General features: G+C 43.6%; 1 protein-coding gene across 1 annotated transcript in view; it reads right to left on the reverse strand.

Annotated features, from left to right (window-relative positions):
* The window catches only part of MBOAT2 (membrane bound glycerophospholipid O-acyltransferase 2), a 173422-nt gene that overhangs the window by 36608 nt on the left and 118412 nt on the right, over positions 1–18402 (reverse strand). The window contains exons 5-7 of the mRNA XM_083178526.1: positions 12552–12647; positions 8585–8640; positions 4435–4489 (exon numbers count right to left, since the gene is read on the reverse strand). Coding sequence (XP_083034652.1) covers positions 4435–4489; positions 8585–8640; positions 12552–12647 — 207 coding nt within the window. The remainder of the gene's footprint in view (positions 1–4434; positions 4490–8584; positions 8641–12551; positions 12648–18402) is intronic.

The raw sequence follows: 18402 nt of genomic DNA on the forward strand, positions 1-18402 counted from the left end.
TGTATTAAATTTTGGATTTTCGTCCAGTTTTTAATCCCATGCCGTTTAATTTTTTTTGAGGGGCAAAAAGGCATGAGCGCAAAATAACAAAAAAAAAAGGTGAAAAGACACGCAAAAACACTCATCTACGTGTTCTTCCCCTGGTTACATTTTTCTACCTAGGCCAAAAATATGCATTTAAATTGAATAGGGCAAATCCAAATTCGCCCTAAAAAAACATTGAAAAGTGCAGATTTTCCATCTAGGAGAAGAATCTGCACCAATGGACTACCCCCCTCAGTATGTATCCAAAGTTGGGACAAAATAAGCCCAGCCGCCGTTTTAGGCAAACCACATCCCTAAATCAACAAGCCACGCCCCCAAGCCATACACCCACACCTACATAGCATTGTATCCTCTGCTATTGCCTACTGAGATCATTCTTAAATAGGCACCCTCATGATTTACAGACACACCCAACAATTACTGGTAAAACCATCCATTTTGGTCAGGAAAATGGGCTTTCCCATTGTAGTAAATAGCCTCTGTCTATTAAAGTGTTACAGTTGACTAGTGCCAACAGTAGCCCCCATTGGAGAAACTACTGGCTGGGTTTCCCCATAAGAAGGGGAAATACTGCAAATCTATTCAGAAGGATAATGGGAAGCCAGCCACGTACCAGCTACAGTTTCATTACTTGTCTGCTCTCTGTAAGCCGTAACACAAGTTCCATTGCTGAGATTTCAGTAAAGCTACGCCACTGTGACAGAATAGTCTCTGCTTTATAAGAAGCATTTGATATTATTCAGGCCTGCCACAGGGATTTACTAGTAAGGCTGTCTGCAGAACACAGGGTTTTAGCTGAAAACCAGAGCACTATTCTTTAGATTTGTTAGAGAACAAAACCCGAGACTTCAAGCCACGAGAATGTGTATCATCTCCGGCCTGGAGACATTTATTCCTCTACAATCTGTTTGGCTCTAGTGTCAAAGCCAGAGGACTGACTAAGATGTGGTCTCGCCAAGACTCAAAGACATGGAAACAGAAATCAATAGACCACTTGAAGTGTTAAGGAAATTGAAACATGAGTTTGACCTTCAAAGAAAACTGGCTTCCAATTGGATTAGTTTATTTTCCATCTACTGTGATATAAAAATAAACTATTAATTGTAAATACTGCCACGTACATGCACAAACTGTTACTGATACCCCTTTCACATCGCACTTTTAAAACGGTATATTGCCGTTTTTTTCCATTTTAAAACGTTTAAGGCTGCAATGTGAAAGTGCCAGAGTTGATTTACCGGTTAAAGTTAACCGGTATTTCAACACGGTTAAAAAGCAGAGTCCTACACGGTTCAAAGCCGTTTTTTTGGCAGTTTGAATGGCTCTATTTCAATGGCTTGAAACGTGTACCTTGGGGGTTAAACGGGTTGAATGTTTGAATGGTATTAAATGATTTTTAAAACGGTTTTCACCTGCAATGTGAAAGGTCTCAAGGCTCAGACCCGTTTTAAAGTCCCATTTAAGAATACCGTGTCATTACCCATTTCTGCAATGTGAAAGCAGTATTACAGTCTGTGTTGCTACATGTATGGGATACATAGGAATGACCAACAGTCAGAGTACAGTTGCTGGCATGTCGAAAGAGGAAATCCAGACATGAATCAGGTAAGTATACTTACCCTCCCCGCTGCCCCCTCCCACCCTCCCTTCTCGCAACCTAACCCTAGCCCACCTCTGCAGCTGAGCTTTACCCTCCCCCCACTAGTGTCTAACCCTAAACCCTGCACCTTGCCAACAAAACCCCAGGGGCGATCTATCGGCTGTCAATATCGATTCCAGGTAGGGAGGGGTGACATTGGGGGAGAGGTCCAAATCAAATCAAAAGTGACACTGAATTGCAACTTGTGTACAGGGCATAAGTCTAACCTTCCTCTCCCCGCAGCTGGGTGTTGAAACCCCGCACAACGAAAAGCCGTGCCGCACACCGTAGTTAATAATGGACACAATTGTGTCCATTCACACGGGACGACCACAGCCTGGCCGTCCGGTTGGAGCCGGATCCCACCACTGAAAGGGACTGCTGCCTCCCGCCAGGAGCCGGAGCATGTGAAATAGCCCTAAGTCCCCCCAAATAGTGGCTAAACATAACACCCCCCCTATCCCCAAGCGCATGCTACCCAGCCTGTGCACCCACCAGCATACTTGCCAATCAGGATTCTGGCCACCAGTATTCCGGTGTCTGCATTCTGTGTCGTTGCGGCACTGGTGTTCTGGCTGCAGTCAGGATGCTAGGAATGGTATACTGACCACTAGCATCCTGACCGCCAGGATGCTGACTTGCATCCCACATATACATCTAACAAACTAATCTAAGTGGAAGACATCATTGTAACTGAATGTCTAATTTCAGCATAGTTATATTTAATTGAACTTGTCTGCATAAATGGAAGAGTTCCTCTGTGGTTCTGCTATTCTCCAAGTAAATAACATTGGAGTTCCAGTCCAGGAACGCGATGCGCATGTCCAGCAATTGCTCCGTGTCACGCAGAGAAACATATTGGAGGTGTCAGCTTACAAGTAACCTGCAGCGTCCTGCTGGAGCCTTTTCCCCTGTTCTATATTTAGAGCAGGAATATACGGCCACTGATTGGAAGTTGCTTTTAGCAGCACCTAGTCTATCACTGTACAACGAGCCAGCCCTGTGTAGCTCACACAGTCTCCCTGGCTTTCATTCAGAAAACTCAGCTGGTTCTCGCTTACCGCTCAGCCCAGATCTGTAACACCAAGCAGCTCAGACAATGGGATCAGGAAGCGGAATTGAGCAAAGTCACCGGCAACTGTGGCACGGATTTATATGCACATTTCTGCCACAGAAGGTTTAAAGATGCCGGCCTAGGAATTTTTCTTCTTCAATCATGAATACGGCATTGGTGTTTCTTGCCAAGCTGAATGTGTGTCAATTAAAAAAAATTAGAACTTTGAGAACAGAATAGTTGCTGTTAGCATATATGCCAGCCTTAAGGGGCATCCATGTAGGGAGATTTCTGCCCCATTTGTAAGAGACCTACCTACAGTAGATCACTTAGAAAAGGAGAACGGGCTACTCCATGTGTTTAGCCCCGGGCGACGTCGATGTGCGGTCGCTATTGCCCGCAGGGAAAGCCAGTGCTTGCAATGGCTTTACTGCTAGATCGCGGGGCTTTGCCCCCGTGCGTCACTATCGCTGGCCGAGACTGATGAGCAGTGTCCATCAATCTTGCTGGTCGCCAGTGTTCTCCCCCAGAATCCGCATGCATGGCCAACCCCCCCCACCACCACCACCACCACCACCAGGCAGGTAGTTCATTGCCCTGCATGCCAACGTACACTGTGTGTACACTGTATCTGTAGGGATGCACTTGCTGGGGGAAGATACGCTTGCAGATGACGGGAAATCAGTAAGAAAGCACATCAGAACAAACACTGAACAATACAGTATTTTAGGACAACCAGCAACAAACCAGAAAATGCAATTGTACAGAAAGCCTTCTAACTCAGAGGAATGCTGATTTCATTTCTATTTCTTCCCTGGTATTAGAACCAGAATCACACCCACAATGCACTTCTCCGCCATTTATCTTTATCATCCTTGCACAACTCCTCTCCTTTCTAATGAAAGCTCTTACAGCCATCAATGGCTATCAAATATCAATGGTTTGCCGCAAACAGTCAGTGGTTTTGCCATCAACGTTACAGATTCCATGGTTGCCCGCCCTTGATAGCAGAAGTGCAGCAATTGGTTTAAAGCTGGTGCAGGGGCCCAGGTGCCATGCCTCATTCCCCAAAGCACCACAAAGTCCAACCACTCTTCCCTGATTGGCCTGCATGAAGCACAAAATGGATTTAAAATTTTGGGTGAAACACAATGTTTTCTTGTTTTTAACCCTCTGAAGGCCATCCCTAAATTCCTTCTGGTTTTAGCAATCAGTGACGCATCCCCAAATCCAGCCCTCACCTCTCGATCATACTCATACACCTCATTCTGATTGGTCTGGCCGGCACTATGGGGTAGATGTATGAAGCAGCAATAAGGGAGGAGAAGTGAGCCAGAGGAGAAGTGGCCCATGACAACCAATCACCTGCTCTGTATAATTATATATTATGCAAATTATAGATGTTACTTCAGTGCGGATTGGTTGCCATGGCCCACTTCTCCTCTGGCTCACTTCTTCCTTATCACCGCTTCATGCATCTACCCCTACGGAAACAGTCAATAAACAATACACCAATCGGTCCTCAAAAGTTATAGCCTCTTCTGTAATCTCCAGCATACGCTTGTCTTGTTCTCAGTGACCAGCCCAGCAAATTACACATAGATGCAGCAATCCTATTTGAAGCTTTAAAATCACCTAGGTAATCAGTGAGCGCAGATTACAGGATTGTTCTTTAAAAAGAGGATAATAATCTTACCCAACAGCTAGTCGCCTCTGAGACGGAGTCAGGGTCTCTTCTTTACAAAATATTCCTTAAAGAGAAGAAAGAGTGAACAAAATGAACAAACTTTTTATGCCGTCAGAAGATTTGGTCGTCTCATCCACCCACATTATAATATACACAGTAACATTAGAAAAGGACCATATAAAGGGGAAGCGGTCATCTGTCAGATCAGACTTAGGTTGACAGTCATTAGGTCGACCCCGGAAGGTCGACTGGCCCCAAGGTCGACATGACTTAAGGTCGACATGGGCCAAGGTCGACATGGGTTTAGGTCGACATGGGTTTTTCACTTTTTTTTTGAGCCGACATGTGCCGGCAGGCGGTATTTCATGCCCTACCATCCACTAGGGCGTGGTGGGAGAATAAAATAGTGTGCCGAGCGTAACGAGGCACCGTGCCTGAAGCATTGTGAGCGAAGCGAGCGTTGCGAGGGGCTGCGGTGCAACTCCAACTATGTCCATGTCGACTGTGTCGACATTCGGCTAAAAAAAGTGAAAACTCATGTCAACCTAATGACTGTCGACCTAAACCCATGTCGACATTTAACCCTGTCGACCTTGGGGCCAGTCGACCTTCCGGGGTCGACCTAATGACTGTAGACCTAAGTCTGTTCTGACAGATGTACAGCTTCCATATAAAGGTACCCTGTGGTTCCCCAGCTGCTGTGGAACTACTAGTGTAAGCATGCCCTGGCTTTCTCTGCACCTGGGAATCCCCAGGTTACTTTGCTCTGTGTAGGCTATACTGCAGTCATTCATTAATCATGCAAATGTGTAATTAGCGACGAACCGCAGACAGCATTTGGACTGACAGGGAAATAACCACACATTTACATGTATAATTACATCTTCAGATGAATAAAGAGCATGGTGTATAAGATGTGAGTGTTCAGTGACGGGGGCTTGCTAACCCCGCGCACAGTTTGACATTGTGCGTCTCTTGTTACACAATTGTTAGCACCCCTACAGGAACACCTACACCTTTCTTCCTTTGAAAACTGAACTTACATTTTCCCAGAATTCCGATCTGCCCAGATTTCCAAACTTCAAGTCAGATTCAGGTGTAGATGTATGTAGCAGGGATAACGGAGGAGAAGTGAACCAGTGAAAAAGTGGCCCATCTCAACCAATCAGATGCTCTGTATAATATACTATGCAAATTACAGAGGTTACTTCAGTGCTGATTGGTTGCCATGGGCAACTTCTCTACTGGCTTACTTCTCCCTTATCACTGCTTCATACACCTACCCCTCAGGGACATACAGGAATGCAGTCACAGCTGTAAATTTGTGCGCAGAGGCTATGCGGCAATATGGGGTTTGTATTGAGTTACACAACTACAGCTTTGCTAATACCAGCATCTGCGCAAAAACACGTAGCATCCGTTGCAGATCAGTCAGCTATCGATGTCCTGAGTAGCGCCATGTATGCACTGCAGCTGTGTAAAATGCGCTCTACTCTCCTATCCTCAAGGAGCCACCACTTGATCCTTGTTTTTTTCCAGTTTACACAGGATGTGGTTGGAGGTGTGGCTCACAGTACTGTGTCTGGCCTGTATTGCACATGCCCAGCACAGGACATGCATCATTGGACTAACTACGGCTGCAGACTGTCAGTGATTGACAGTCTGTTGTCAATAGAGGATGGTGAAGACAGATACTTCCTGGGCACTCGATGGCTGGCTTGTGGTGGCTGGCTTGTGCCACCTCCCAAGGGTCACATAGCCGGCCGATGGTGTCACTGGTGATCTGATAGTGTCCTACGATGCAGTACAGGATCACACATGCAAGCAAGAGGCATCTACTTATATCAGAAGTGTCCTGCAGCATTCACATTCACGTGCATCGCTGCTGATTCCATGTAAGCAGGAGTGATAGCACATCCAACCTCACCAGAACCAGGCCAGGCGTCAGGCGATGAACTGCCTCTCCCTATATGACTTGCTCCTGACCTTCACCTTTCCTCTTCTCTGATCACCACCTCTCATCCCCTGCTTCCATGACTTCTCCACTACATAAAACCTCCTAGTACCCCCAATCCTATATAATACAAGCCTAACGTTGCTCCCCCCACCTCTATGGTGCGGGAGTTTACCTTCTTATTAGTTGTTAGAACATGTGTCGCTGCTTATCATATGTATCATAACTACCCATTGTGTGACATGCTATACATACTTTATGCCTCATGTACAAGCTATGATGCCCACACAACTGGAAGCCCTTATTAAAGTACAGGAGACGCAGCTAGAAGCAGATTATGAGGATTATAGAGCAAAAAGGTGTCTATAAAGTGATATCATGTACAAATACAGACATTACAGAGGTGAGCTGACTCACCAACTGGGTGCCGTGGTGCTGGCTTGGGTGGCATGGTTGGGTGATCCATATTTATGGTCAATGTGATGGGCAAAACCAGTGCTGATGGCTGCAAGTCGTAAAGTACATGGGCACACAGCAACCCTGTCCACTAGCAAATAACCAACCCCAATGATGACTGGTAGGCACAATTTCCTTAAATTATAATAATTTCTAATACATTTTTCAATAGGAAAACTTTTGGCCTATGGGTGATGTGTAAAACACCCTTATACTCCATGTAAGCTCGGAGACCACCACCCTACAGTAAAACAAAGCACGACCAAATTAAATTATTCTTCTGTTGAAAAGAAGACAGAAAAGAAAAATATAAATATAGAAATATCGTCCCTTTTCACCGATAATAGGTCAAATTAACGTTTAAACTATTTAGGGGCAGATTTATTAAGCTTGGAGAAGAGATAAACTGGAGATAAAGCGGAGAAAAGGTAAAAGGAGATAAAGCACCAGCCAATCAACTCCCAACTGTCTTTTTCAAACACAGCTGATTGGCTGGTGCTTTATCTCCTTTTACCTTTTCTCCGCTTTATCTCCAGTTTATCTCTTCTCCAAGCTTAATAAATCTGCCCCATAATCTGTCCGGCAGTCTCAAACTTTCCGGCGGTCGGATAGCCTTCGGAATGGTTAACTGGATGCAAATTCAACAATTCAGCATCCGTTTTCGCCAATGCAGATTCGTCTTTTACAAAAATTGTAATCTGCATTGGCAAAAATGGCTGCTAAATTGTCGACTTTGCGTCTGTTTTCGCCGATTCTCGGCCGCACTGAATAGGCGCGTGTCGATAGTTCCCACATTAAATACCCTCCTATGGGGTAAATTTACTAAGCTTTTGTAACCCATCATGCTCCATCTGGTTTAACCCGAAAATTAAACACGTAAAATGTTTTCTATGTTGTGGACCGACGGCTTCTTTCGCCACATGGTGTCGTGTTGGATTACATTTTGGATTTAATGTTCCTTTATGCAAGCACAATGTCATTCAGAACAATAATAGTAATGGTAATAATAAGAACAGGTGATGTATTTCTCAATTATTTAGTATTGTGGGTAAAAGATCCCATGATCCTCCTCCACCACCAACTCTATGCTGTACTAAGAGACACTAAGCTCATCGCAGCCCTGCATCTGTGTGCATTCAATTTCATGGATGTCCTACGCTGTGTTTTCAGAATACCCCTGTGGATTGCCGGAAACATGGGAACTGCTTTGTTGAGCTGCTAAATGAATGTGGAGCTGCTGTGTAATCTCCTCTAGAGGATTCTGGTCTGTCTTGCGAGGAAGATCACATTTGCAAAACATGTTTATGAAAAGTTGAAGAACTTATAGTACAGCTGCGTTTTCACCATGAGGCGAAGAGAGAAATATTTTGTACACATAACCAGTGGCGGATCCAGAGGCGGGCTGCAGCACAGTTCAAAATTCAAATAGGGAAGTACAGCAACTGCCATTCCAAACTGACTCACTGGCAGTTGGTGTTGCTTCCCTATTTGAATTTTGGACTGTGCTGCTGCTGCTCCTCTGGGATATGCTATGTTCTCATAATTAAGCTCACACAATATGGCTACCTAAACCAAGTAAATAAGACAGAACTATTGAAAGGGGCTTTTCAAAATACTTCAGAATTAATTTTGGTTCACAAGTTACTATCTTTTTTTATATGTATAACATAAAATACAGAACTGTTCTGTGCAAGGCCAATTATTTTATTGGTATGTTCTAATAAATAAGGAAAAAAAAAGTGATCTTACCATCTCGGACTTCAAAAGCCAAGCTTGTTATTTTCTGAGTAATAATCATCATTGGCCTATATTTAAAGAACAGAAAGCAAATTGAATATAAACTATATGAACAGCATTTTAGTACAGTTAATAAGTGAACAATTTTAGAAAAGTAAACAGAAATGCCTGATCATCCTCATATAATAATGTATATTACCTACACATACTGTATAGGGGGTATTCAATTCGTGCAATTTTTTTGAATATGCGCAAAAGCTGAACTAATCTGACCACTGACTATTCAATTGCGGCCGTCATTGCCACTATTAAAGGAATTTTTCGCTCATGCCTTTTCACAAAATGATTCAAAAGTGTTGAAAACAGTTGGATTGGTCACTGTTCCGCCGATCCACCATGCTTTTCGCCACTGCCAAATTTTTCAGTTAGGTGGAAAAAAAAACGCCCTCTATTTGAATAGGGTAAATGCCTAAAAAAAGAGAAAAGTTGAATTCATTGATTACCCCCATAGTTTCCAAAGGTCTCCTACTACTGGGAACTTTGTAGCGCTGGGTGTCTTTTATTGTGACTTTTTCACATTATATAGCATCTTATTTGCAAGCAGCTTCTGCTGATTACAATGATATGTGGCATGCCTTTATTTATTGTGTGACTGCTGCCGTGTCTGTATAAGAAATGGAACATTACAGTGTTTTCCTGGAAAGCACCCCCTTGGCTAGAAGTTAATTGGTTGCTTTGCACACCTTCTCCCCTTTATCTCCCTTCAAAGCTTAATACATCTACTGCAGCAGGATCAATGTACAGCTTTATCACACACACTGGTGGCCATATTGTAATGAGTTCTGTCATATGGTACTGGGTCTCTTTTGCCTTTACTAAGACTTATTACTATGGTCTGTAGATAATGACATACACATGGGGTTATTCAATTTGCTGTGCTAATATACCACAGCTAATTGACCCTCCCAGGGCTAATCAGTCCTGAAGCTGGTATTGATCAGGGATCTCTTTATATACCTGGAACTTTTCAAGAACTTAACCTTGATATAATGTGTTTTCACATAAAAATTTGGCATTTTCAAAAGAAAAAGGTCTATAATTGAGGTGCCCTAAAAAAGAAAAGAAAAATCATGTCATGTCATTTAAGGTCACTCTGAGGATTATGAAAAACATCACATTGCCCAACACTGAGAGAATGTGTCCAAGAAGGCTACATAATAAAAAATGTGTCTACGAAGGCTACATTAAGAGAACCTGTTTAAAAATGCCAAATTATGAGAAACTGAGTAAAAAGGCCAGATTATGAGAAGCTGAGTAAGAAGACCATATTATGAGAAGCTGAGTAAGAAGGCCATATTATGAGAAGCTGAGTAAGAAGGCCACATGAAAAGAAGCTGAGTAAGAAGGCCACATGAAAAGAAGCTGAGTAAGAAGGCCATATTATGAGAAGCTGAGTAAGAAGGCCACATGATGAGAAGCTGAGTAAGAAGGCCACATTATGAGAAGCTGAGTAAGAAGGACACATTATGAGAAGCTGAGTAAGAAGGCCAGATTATGAGAAGCTGAGTAAGAAGGCCAGATTATGAGAAGCTGAGTAAAAAGGCCACATTATGAGAAACTGAGTAAGAAGGCCACATTATGAGAAGCTGAGTAAGAAGGCCACATTATGAGAAGCTGAGTAAGAAGGCCACATTATGAGAAGCTGAGTAAGAAGGCCACATTATGAGAAGCTGAGTAAGAAGGCCACATTATGAGAAGCTGAGTAAGAAGGCCACATTATGAGAAGCTGAGTAAGAAGGCCACATTATGAGAAGCTGAGTAAGAAGGCCACATTATGAGAAGCCCGGTGGAACGCCCCCCCCCCCCCCCCCCTGCTGCGAAATTCCCTTGGTACCATGCACACATCCCCTTGCATGCAGACAAATGATTTCTCTCCCCTTCGGAAATAAAAGTCAATCTAAACTGACTTTTATATCCGTTGGTGTCCGCCAAAGAGGGCCGGGCACTGATGTCACGTGACTTCAGCCGGCCGCCCCGAGGAAAGGGCATCAGCCTCCCCCGGACACCCATAAAACAACATGCGTTCCCCTCCAGATGCCCCCTGCCTAACCCGTGTGAATGCCTCGGCAAGTGTGATACTCGCTGAAGATGTTCACGCACAGGGTCTGCTCATGAGCAAAAACGCACGGACCCCCAACCATCGGACCGGGGAAGACTTCGGCTCCTTCTGAGCAAACCAGAATCAGGCCCAATATTTGTATAGCCTTGAGAATGTTTTTATCATTCTATGCACAGTACAGTTTAGATTTGCTTTGTATATTTGACTGTAGCCAAAGTTGTGGCTGGAAAAATATTTTCCATAAGAACCACTGCTCTAGAACACGGAAGGCAAGAAGAGCCACAGCTATCCGGATTTTAACCTATTAGGTTGTGGAAAAAGTCCACTCAAGCTGGGAACTATCCAGTGGTGTCACTGCTACTGTAAGTGCATGATGAATAACAGATGTACAATGATTTACTATTTATCTACATAATACAGTTGCTGACATAGTAAAAATAACTTCCAGGTGATGCTGAATGCAGGTGCAGGTGGGAGTTGTGAAAGGGGTGGCATGGTGAAACGCGTCATTAATGCCCAGCTGTTCAGTGGTGAGATTTGCAGCAGGCAAAAAGGGGGACAGCGAATCGTGTCATCAAGAGAAGCTGGACTACTCTCTTGGGAGCCCGGACAAGATCCCTGTAATTCGTGAGCCTCCCGGACGGACCATGAGTAGGCAATTATGAAGTATCCTTAAAGTCATTGGCAACAAGATGTGGGTTGTGTATTTTCCCATGGGTGATAATGATAACAATACACTGTAGTGTACTGGAGAGCTGGGATACAGATCATGGTATATGTTACCTATATTCGTCAGATATAAAGAATTCACCTTTAATCAGGTATGGATCATTGGGTCACCAGCAAGTAGGTTGGCAAGCATTGGGTAGACATGCAGGAAGGTTGACATGACTGAAGGTCGACATGGGTTAGGTCGTCAGGGTCATTAGATCGACATGGGCAATGTCGACAGTCAAAAGGTCGCAATGGAGGTTTTCACTGTTTTTTACCACCATGGACACCGAGACATAGCACCGCTGCACTCGCCATACTTCGGGCACGGTGCCTTGCTACATTTAGCACACTATTTTATTCTCCCACCATGCTCCCTAGTGGATGGTAGGGGGGCGCTGTGCATGTGGGGGCGCCGGGGGCTGCGGTGCTATAGTTACACCCCCCCCCCCCAATCCCCTGCAGACTTACCTATCTTGCTGGTCCCGGCGGCTCCGTTCTTCTGCTGAGGACCACCACAAAATGGCCACCCCCATATAGCACACAGTTCTCTGAAACGGTCTGCTGTATGGGGGCGGCCATTTTGTGGTGGTCCTCAGCAGAAGAAGAACGGAGCCGCCGGGACCAGCGCGATAGGTAAGGCTGCAGGGGATTGGGGGGGGGGGGGTTTGCATGGGCGGCGGGGGATTGGGGGTGCTTGGTGGGGCGGCAGCGGGGGGGCAGCCCCCCTAATGGCGGGGGGGCGCCCAAAACTTAGTTACGCCACTGATGGTAGGGCATGAAATACCGCCTGTCAGCACATGCCGGCTCAAAAAACAGTGAAAAACCCCATGTCGACCTTTTGACTGTCGACCTTCCCCATGTTGACCTAATGACCATGTCGACCTAATGACCTTGTCGACCTAACCCGTGTCAAACTAATGACCCTGTCAACCTAACCCATGCTGACTTTAAGTCATGCCGACCTAATTGCTGGTGACCCAATGACTGTATCCCTTTTATTTTTGCCATTAGAACAATATTAAAACTATAAAACAGAGGCATTTGTTTTTCTCTTCTCCAATCTTAAAGGACAGCAAACAGATGTAGCAGCAGATGAAGGCCGCACTGATTATTGTTATCAATGGTTGAATATAAGAAGTCACTTACCCAGAGAAATCTGCAGAATACTGTCCATAATCAAATATATAGACTCTTGCTATTTGGCACAAGGTGAGGTATCCCAAAGCAAACACAAAGCAGTATCTAGAAATAAATAAAACATGGAATTAATTATCTGCCATAATCACATCTCTGTATAAATCAGTTTATGAATAAGAAAAAAAAAAATCTAAAACAAAATTAGCATTTTATCAGAATTTAAATCGTGCTAGATTTAAATATATAATTTACAGAGTTCATCAGTGTTACTGGCAGAGGTCTCCAGCGGGATAACATATAACTTATTCCTACAAACTCTGCATTTCCACGCTTATTCTAGTCTAACGTCCATTCTGTCCTCAGAATATTGTGAAAGGTCTGTGGTGATGTAGAATGGGGGCATGTGGAAATACACCCATTTGGACTCGGCACTTGATCGTTGTGCACGGATATAAATTAGACGCATGGGTGCAAATCTGTATACTAACGAGTGCAGTTGTGGCTGTTGGCATAAGAACAGTGGGTGGAACAGGTTTATTTATACGTAAGGAAAAACATATAAGGAAATGTATATAAAAAATATATACTGTATATAAAAAAATATATATACAGTAAGTATTGTTTTCAATACACTGTTTAAGTACATAGAAAGCACTGATTTCCGTTATATAGCCTTTATATTATATAACCTGTATATCTTGAAGGGTTCATAAGGTAACACGTAAAAATAATGTATGAATAGGTCACCTCAAAATATAACAAGTACTGGTTGCAGAACCAAATATACATTTTAAATCAATTTATTAATATTTCTGAAACACACACTTAAAAAATATATATATTTTTGGATTTATTTAGTATTCCTTAGAAATAATCATAACATTTCTTAATTATGAATATAAAAAATATGCAGGGTGATTTATTTACACCTGGAGATAGAAAAAAATGTGACAAAGTACTAGCCAATCAGTTTCTGCCTTACAGGTTACAGGCTGTTTTGAAACATGACGAGTTTGTTTGGTTGGAACTTTTTTTGGTCTCTGATTTGTTTTGGTAAATACCCCCCCTAAGATTTTGTTTTAAAAACAATGTGATTTATAACAAATTAGGGGGTATTCGATTCTCCCCCCCCCCCCCACACACACACTATTTTCAAAGGGGGAAAATGGCAGCGGGCGCCTATTCAATGCTGTATTTTCCGACAGCCTTGAAGAGGCATCTCGGAAGAATGGACTTGGCAGGCCCGTCTTGTCAAGAATGGCCGTGGATTGTCGAGATCATGGCCATTTATGCAGCCACGCCCATTTCTTCACCGATCGGCAGGCGGGACATTGAATCCCACCTGCTGATTAACAGGCAAGTGGGCTGAGAATGGGCCAGGGTCATGACTGTTGGAACGTCACGACAATCGTGACCCTATCAATCCCAGTTTATGACTGTTGGCGGGGGATTGAATACCGCCATTATTCTCAATTAGTCTCGCACTACACAATCAAGATTTCTGATTCATCTATTTTTAGTATTTATTGTAAACTAGAGATGGGTCAGCACCCCAGTACATAATAAAACACACTTACTAATACCCTTTGCACACTGCACTTGTTAAAACGGTATATTGCCGTTTTTTTTTTCCATTTTAAAACATTTAAGGCTGCAGTGGGAAAGCGCCAGAGTTAATTTACTGATTAAAGATAACCGGTATTTCAAAACATTTAAAAAGCAGAGTCCTACACATTTCAGAGACGTTTTTTATGCAGTGAGAATGGCTCTAAAACGGTATTTAGTAAAAACAACAGACTACAGACCTGTGATAGGCTGTCCCCTGCGTTCTGCCTTGGAACGTCTTTTAAACGGGTTGACTGAGGTAAATGGTACAGTACTTAAACGGTATTTAAAATGGTAATCTACTGCAGTGTGCAGGCTCAGACCCGTTTTAAATACCGTTTCAAAATTCAGTTTTTTAAAAAGTGTTGGCAATGTGAAAGCGGTATAATGAACATACTTAACACAAACATACTCCATTAATTAGATTAGTCGCAGGCTAAAAACCCAAATAGTTTGAAAACGAGCTGTATTTAAAATATTGTTTCATAAAAGGTGAGTGTAGTCCCACAATGTTCCCACATTATTTTGACAGGAACCTCATGTTACTGTGTGATAAAAGGGACCCTACTCCTTTTGTTACCCCTCAGTCTATGGCTTCCTGCTTGCACCCATCTCTCCGCTACCATGATCACATTGCCCCATGTCATACACAAAGGAAATACAGGAAAAAAGTGAATAAGGGAAATGAGCATACAGTATACATGACAGCAACACCGCAACCCCAGGCTGCAACCAGAACCTCCTAATCCTGGCTCCGTAATGGGAATTATAGGCAAACCAAAACAAACTGCGTAGGTGTTGTATAACCTTGAAGGGGATTATATATATGTAGATCAAAGCTGCCCTTTCCTTGAACCACATCTGTACCAGGGTAGAAGTAAAGAGGATTCTGCTAGAGGAGAACTCAGCATTTCACACCCAAATTCTCACTGTATCCAGTCTGTAGAGAACGTAATGTCATTGTAATGCCAGCTCTTTGCTTTAGATGTGGCATAGTCAGTGTGGGCATTTACATTATATCAGAGTTAAACTAGAAATTACTCCATTGGAATAGACAAAGCAGAATTTACAAAACCGCTTCACTGTCGTCAACCCTGCACTGACATCAAGGGTTAAAGGGCAATTCCTGGTATTCCGAGCAGAATGCTGGTTTCTCCTTGTGTAGGCAAATGTGTCCTGTGCTGCGGTGCTATCGGTGTGCTGGAAGATGCACTCACAATCATGTATGCAAATGATGAAATATTACATATTAAAGTAAAATACTCCTCTCTCGAAGAGCATTCCAGGCTGTGGGAAGAGGAGTTGATCACCCAGGGCCTTATTTTGGTTCATTCTTTCTGACAAAATCCTTCTTAGATGGACAAAACCATGTGCACTGCAGGGGGGCAGATGTAACATGTGCAGAGAGAATTAGATTTGGGTGAGAAATTTTGTTTCTGTGCAGGGAAAATACTGACTGCTTTATTTTTACACTGCAATATAGATCTCACTTTGAAGTAAAACCCCACCCAAATCTAATTCTCTCTGCACATGTTACATCTGCCCCACCTGCAGTGCACATGGTTTTGCCCATCTAAGAAGGATTTTGTCAGAAAGAATGAACCAAAATAAGGCCCCCAGTGACAATAAAACACATACCTTTAATAGCGTTATTTAATGGTTGTAAAAAATGCATTAATGGCCTATTGGTTTCTATGACCATGAACCTAGTTGTGGGGGAGCGCTACAGCAGTGTGTTACTAGTGCTGCATATCCAGCTTATACCGCTTTCACACTGCCTAAACGTTTTAAAAAACTGTATTTTGAAATGGTATTTAAAACGAGTCTGAGCCTTCACATTGCAGTAGATTACAGTTTTACATACCGTTTAAATACCATTCAGTCAACCCGTTTAATCCCCTGGACATGTTTCAAGGCAGAATGCAGGTGACAGCCTATCACAGGTCTGGAATCTGTTGTTTTTACTAAATACCGTTTCAGAGCCATTCTCACTGGATAAAAAAACGGCTCTGCAACATGTAGGACTCTGCTTTTTAAACGTTTTGAAATACCGGTTATCTTTAACCGGTAACTGAACTCTGGCACTTTCCCACTGCAGCCTTAAACGGTTTAAATGGAAAAAAAGGGCAATATACCGTTTAACAAGTGCGGTGTGATGCTGCTTTCAGACCGCATAACTGGCTTTGACCCTGTATTTGGAAACGTTTCCAAAAACGGGTCTGCCAGATAAAACCCCTTTCACACCGCAGCACTTAAACGGTATATTACCGTTTAAGTGCCGATTTTTTGACACTGGCAGACCCGTTTTTGGAAACTTTCCAAATACAGGGTCAAAGCCAGTGCAGCCTTCAGCCCTCCCCTCCGTGCAGCTCCCCCCCCCCCTCGCGTGTCGACCGAGAGCATGTCGACGCCCCTGCGCATGTCGACGCCCCCGCGCATGTCGACGCCCCCCCACCCCACCCCGCGTGTCGGCGCCCCCCCCCCCGTGTCGGCGCCCCCCCCCCCCCCGTGTCGACTTACCCCGTGCCGGTACCTCCGTTGTGGACTGCAGCTCAGTATGCTCGGAAAGCACTTATGAAAAAAGTGTCTTCCAGAAAATGGCTGCCCCATAGGAAACCCTGTTTAAAAAAACTGTCTTCCGTATGGGGGGCAGCCATTTTCTGAAAGACACTTTTTTCATAAGTGCTTTCCGAGCATACTGAGCTGCAGTGCCGGGAACCACAACGGAGATACCGGCACGGGGTAAGTCGACACGGGGGGGGGGGGGGGGCGCCGACACGCGCGGGGGGGTCGACACGCGGGGGGGCCGTCGACACGCGCGGGGGGCGTCGACACGCGCGCGGGGGGTGTCGACGCGCGGGGGGGGGGGCTCCAGTGCTGTGAATACTTAATGAGCGCTCATTAAGTATTCACTGTGCTGAATTTAGGACCCAGCTCATTGGCTGGGTCCTAAATACCGTTTCTGAGCCGATTTTTGCGCTAAAATACCGGTTCAGAAACGGGTAGGACCCTGCATTTTAACCGGTTAGAAAAAACGGCATTTTCTAACCGGTTAAATGGGACTGGACCTTTCAGACCGCACACATTACCGTTTTAAAACGGTAAAAAAACGGCAATTTACCGTTTTAAAAGTGCGGTCTGAAAGGGGCATGAATGGGCTATAATTAATGCAATCTGTAATCTGTGACGCTAAAAGGTTTTTAGTGGAAAAGAAAATGCGGCTTATATTGCAATAATATAAACTCAAGGCATTATTTCAAATGGAATAGCCAATAATATATTACTATTACATGAATACATTATTACAGTCTGGCCTTGTAAACTGCAGGACGTTTGGGTCCAGGCCTCTGCTAAAAACAGATTTTATGCACCACAATTCAGCCGAGATAGAAAAACAGAAAACAGGCTATTCTATAGCATAGCCGTACGTTCCTAAGAGGAACATGAGAATCAATACACATTTGTCAATTCCAGTCAGTGGCGGATCATAATAGGGGTGCTTGGGGTGCATGACCTGGGGCCCAGAACTGTCACGGAGCCCGGCTATCTGCAATTAAAATGACTTCTGAGTGATTCAGTATGACACAAAGCAGTGGGCTGTAGTCAGAATTCAGCCCCCCAAAGCTTTTTGCGTTTCCCAGACCATCATCCATAGATTTTATAATCCAGTATTTAGACCACAAGCACATTACTTTAAGAAAATATATAGATTTTTTTTTTTCGAGCACATGATGTACAGATCTAGAGAAAAAAAAAAGCCTGAGACAATTATATTGTTGTATAATCCAATGGACTTGTGGTGCTACTATTGTGCCTTGTTAAATTCATGGAGAATAAAGGGCTCTATTTAGCTCAAAAGGCAGATTTTACATGGCTACATATTATAGCAGTCCTAATTATCGTTAACATCTTGCTGAGGCAACACACACAGGGGCAGATTTATTAAGCTCGGTGAAGTGATAAAGTGTCTGGTTTTTATCACCGGCCAATCAGCTCCTAACTGTGAAGTTACAGGCTTGGTTTGAAAAATGACAGGTAGGAGCTGATTGGCCGGTGATAAAAAACAGACATTTTATCACTTCACCGAGGTTAATAAATCTACCCTAGAGCGAGGCATGCCCACCAGAATTAAGCATTCCACCGCACTGGGAACCCATTCTGGGGCTTCCAGTGTCTGCATAACAAACATAAAACAAAATAAACTGAAAAAAAAAAATAGGTAACAAAAAAAATTGAAATAAGTTTAAAAGGAAAA

This window comes from Crinia signifera, chromosome 3, assembly GCF_055691185.1.
Source record: "Crinia signifera chromosome 3, ASM5569118v1, whole genome shotgun sequence".
In the NCBI taxonomy this organism is placed as follows: Eukaryota; Metazoa; Chordata; class Amphibia; order Anura; family Myobatrachidae; genus Crinia; species Crinia signifera.